Source organism: Chroicocephalus ridibundus, chromosome 1, assembly GCF_963924245.1.
Source record: "Chroicocephalus ridibundus chromosome 1, bChrRid1.1, whole genome shotgun sequence".
Taxonomy (NCBI): Eukaryota; Metazoa; Chordata; class Aves; order Charadriiformes; family Laridae; genus Chroicocephalus; species Chroicocephalus ridibundus.
Window position 1 is genome coordinate 89,671,431 of NC_086284.1, and position 4,046 is coordinate 89,675,476.

General features: G+C 48.2%; 1 protein-coding gene across 1 annotated transcript; it reads left to right on the plus strand.

Annotated features, from left to right (window-relative positions):
* Positions 1-270: 270 nt before the first annotated feature.
* On the plus strand, positions 271-3,287 carry SAT1 (spermidine/spermine N1-acetyltransferase 1). The gene is made up of 6 exons (XM_063343206.1): positions 271-563; positions 842-893; positions 980-1,063; positions 2,238-2,339; positions 2,434-2,474; positions 2,776-3,287. The coding sequence occupies exons 1-6, from the start codon at positions 498-500 to the stop codon at positions 2,944-2,946; spliced, it is 516 nt and encodes a 171-aa protein (XP_063199276.1). The 5' UTR covers positions 271-497; the 3' UTR covers positions 2,947-3,287.
* Positions 3,288-4,046: the final 759 nt, after the last annotated feature.

A 4,046-nucleotide genomic window follows, 5' to 3' on the forward strand; every position in this document is an offset into this window, starting at 1 on the left:
TCCCCTCAGCCCCGGACCCCGCCGCCCCGCTGAGGGAGATGGGGCGGCCTCTAACCCCGGCGCCCTGCAGCGCCGCCCGGCTCCGCTAGGGGGCGCCGCCCCGGAGGGGGCCGGGAGGGGGTGGGCGAGTCACGAGACAGCCCGCACCAGCTGTTGCTGGCAGGCCGAGGCAAGATTCCGGGGAGGAGCGCTATGATTGGCTGAGGGCGAGCACGGCAGGCGCTCCCCATTGGCTTGCGTGCGGGGAGAGGCGGGCAGCAGGTGCCTATAAATAGGGATGCCGGGGTCGGGCGTTCGGTGTAGTCCGTGTCGAGTACGTTGAAGCAGCCGGAGGAGGGTAACCCTTGTCTGCTCAGCGCCGCCGGGACATGCTCGCAGCCTGACTGACCGCAGGTGGCCGCCGCGCCCGGGACACGAATGAAGAAGCAGTTGCTCCTCCTGTTCACACACCGGGGACTCGTCAGCCGAGGGGGCCGCAGGGGGAAGCGCCGTCGAAAATGGCCTCGTTCAGCATCCGCGCCGCGCGTCCTGAGGATTGCCCCGACCTGCTGCGACTGATCAAGGTGCGGGGCTGAGGGTGGCAGCTGGAGGGGGAGGGGCAGGGTCGCTCCGGTGGCAGGTGAATCTGGCCTCTCCATGCCCCCCAGCACCGTGCCAGGAGGTCCGGTGAGGCGCCGGGTGTGGCGTAGGTCCGCGGCCTTCATCAGCGGTTGTGAGGGAACGCGGCGGGGGGGGAGGCACCTTTGCCCTTCCGTCTGAGGAAAAACAAGCTCTTGCGCAAGGCCGCGGGGGGGGGGGCGGGGCGGGGAGCCGGCTGACACCGATGCGCCTTCTCTTCCAGGAACTGGCGAAATACGAGGACATGGAGGATCAAGTGGTGCTGACTGAGAAAGGTACGGGAGCGGGGGCCCGCTCGGCGGTGTCGGTAGCCCGGTGTGGGTGTCTGTAGCTCAGGTGCCGGTTTGTTCTGCTTTTCTAGAGCTGCTTGAGGATGGTTTTGGCGAGCACCCTTTCTACCACTGTCTGGTTGCAGAAGTACCAAAAGAACAGTGGTCCTCTGAAGGTGAGGCTTCCTGATACTTTGTTTTTAGACGCTAAATACACAAGAGGCATCGTATGCTTAATGCTATCGATTATACGTAAGGTTCCACCAATTGGGGTAGGAGGAATAGGTTAACTGTTAAATGCAGTAACATACAGTGATACTCTGCTGAAGTAGTTGCTAATCCTGGAGCCGTGGGAAGATCAGGTATAACGTAATGTGCTTGACTCCAATTAATTAAATGGCTTTTCTTGTTTGACCCTGACTTACCTTTATGTAATCCTGTTGAATCACATTTTTTTCTTTAATTTGTCCCCAATCTTCAGGTTACAGTCTCTAGCTTCGCCATGTACATGGCCCTTCCGTGTACATGGATGGGCGGGGAGGTAACTAAAAGATCCGTTACACAATAAAGTAGATGATCATAATATGAGGTAAGGTCTACAGGGACAAGTGCTATTCCCAAACCTTTACCAAAGACACAGTAGATCAGAAATCTGTTTGCACGCTTCTCTTACAGTATGTGCAGAGTGTTATGGCAGATGTAGTTAAAGTACTCAAGGTTCAGGTTTGAGCGGGCTGCTGGTGGAAGAGTTGCCTTCTCTTCCCTGTTGAATCCCAGAATTATAATTGAAGCTGCAGCTTTACATACTGTGACTGTATGGTGCTGAAGGTAAAGAAAACAGCGTGATGCTCTCAGTGGAAGCATAAGTTGAAGTGCTGGAAACGCTGCTGTAAAGGTGGCCTGTGAGCATGTCTTATCGCACAGTGTAGTTACTGAGGAATACACATTGAAAGATAAGTGTTCTTTAGTGTTTAGACTGTTTTTGTTGCTAAGGAAGCAGAGCTGGGGCAATCATCTAGACTGTGAACTGCTGTGTAAAGTTTGTACTTGTATTCCAGAATGGAAATACTGATAAATAAGTAGGGTACGCATTTGTAGAAAAAACCCTTGTGTTCAGCACTTACCATGACAGTGGTTTTGAGGATTTCAGAGTATGGCCAGGGCAATCTTCATTCTGTTAGGTTGATACAAGTTTGTCAAAACTTGAATTTTCAGTTGTGTGCTTAATTCTAACCTAATAGCAAATGTCTGCATGTAACAGAAAGAGAATACGTATATAAACATGCATGTAAGACTTAATATTTTTGTCTTTTAAATTTAGACTAGCTAAAGTTACACTCTTTGTTTCAGAACACAGCATTGTGGGCTTTGCCATGTATTACTTCACTTACGATCCATGGATTGGAAAACTGCTGTATCTTGAAGATTTTTATGTGATGGCTGAGTATAGAGGTATGTATTATAGAATTAGATTAGTTGCTTCCTATAGAGCTTCTTTAAAATTAAAACTTACTCTCTTGTGGTTTTACTTTTTTTTTTTTTTTAGGACTTGGCATTGGGTCAGAAATTCTGAAGAACTTGAGTCAGGTATGTCTCAGTGATAAGTCTAAACAAGCAGAACTGAGGACATGTGGCAAGGCAGTATTCTTGCTCTTCTGCAAACTGCATTAGAGCTTCTCCTTCAGCACTACTCAGAAACAAATTAAAGGAGGTCACAGGACACTAGACGCCCTAAAGCATTGTCTGGAGTCTGTTAAACAGTGACGAGACCAACAGAATGAACTTGATGACTTCTAGTGATACGGAGTTGCTGAGTAGTCTCACCGGTTCTTACTAGGCTTATGGTCGGGGGCTGTAGTTTGAAATGTTGTGTTGCACACTTTTGCAGGTTGCTGTGAAGTGCCGCTGCAGCAGTATGCACTTCCTCGTTGCGGAGTGGAACGAACCATCCATCAGGTTCTATAAGAGAAGGGGTGCCTCTGATCTGTCCACCGAGGAGGGGTGGAGGCTCTTCAAAATCGACAAAGAGTATCTCTTGAAGATGGCAACAGAAGAGTGAGAGATAATTCCAGCAAATAAATTCTTCCTGCGAATATATATGCTCTCTGAATAAACTCCTTCTTGCTTTCTGTGTACAGTTTGTAGTGGAATAAAGTAGTGTGGATGCTAATAATGAAAATGTGATGCAGGTGTGGTCAGAGTAATGGGTACTGTGATCTGGAGTTGAGGCATCTGTGAATTTGTAAGTGCTTGTGTGCATCCTTTACCAGTGTGGGCTTGTAATCTTTGTATATGGAAACTTCATTCTTGTAAGTGTCATTCAAATGTGTACAATGTACACACTGGTAGGGTTTGTTTTAATTATTGCCTTTTATAAAAATAAATAGTGTTTTCACTTCATGGCAGTAGTTTTGACTTTAATTTCAGTTAACATGCAAATTAACAAAGACTCTCTCATTCACCCAGACTTCTTCCACAAGTTAAGCATGATTTACCGCAGCCTCGGAGAGGTGAAAGGGGTGCTTGTGTGCCTGCAGGACCTGTGCTGTAAGGTTCTGTGCACCTCTGCTGAAGCTGAGCGTTTGGAGGGATTTGAGATATGTCTCTGCTTCCTGTCAGGTGCAGAGCGTCCTCTCTAGTGAGCGGCTGGTTCGTTCGGTGTCCTTCAATTAGGCTGTTGGGTCCCAGCCCTCCAGAAAACATTGGAGCTTGTGGTGTTGCCTCCTTGGGACTGCTGCTGAACTGCAGAGCCCCTCAGTCGGGAGGGCATAGCTTTGAAGGGAAGATGCATCTAGTTGTAGTTTCAAAGCCTAAACTGCAAAAATAGATTTGACTTTGGGTCAGGGGTAGGTGAAAGTATTTTTACAAACCACAACAACTGAGAGACTGTGAGTCTTAAAACATCAGACCTTAAATGTTTTTGATAAACCATATACATAAACCCAGTTTTAGATACTATACACCTCAGGGCAGTGGTGAGTGCCTGAACTTGAGTGCTGTGTTAAAAAGTGAAAAACCAATTCTGCCTGTTTACACCTTTGTGCAGCAGCAGCAAATGACAACAATGCTGCTCATCAGCCTTTTAGTCAGCTTGCAAACAGACTTACCAACTTTGCCGTGCCGTGTCTGCCATTCTCGTAAGTTGATGGTGAAAGCAGT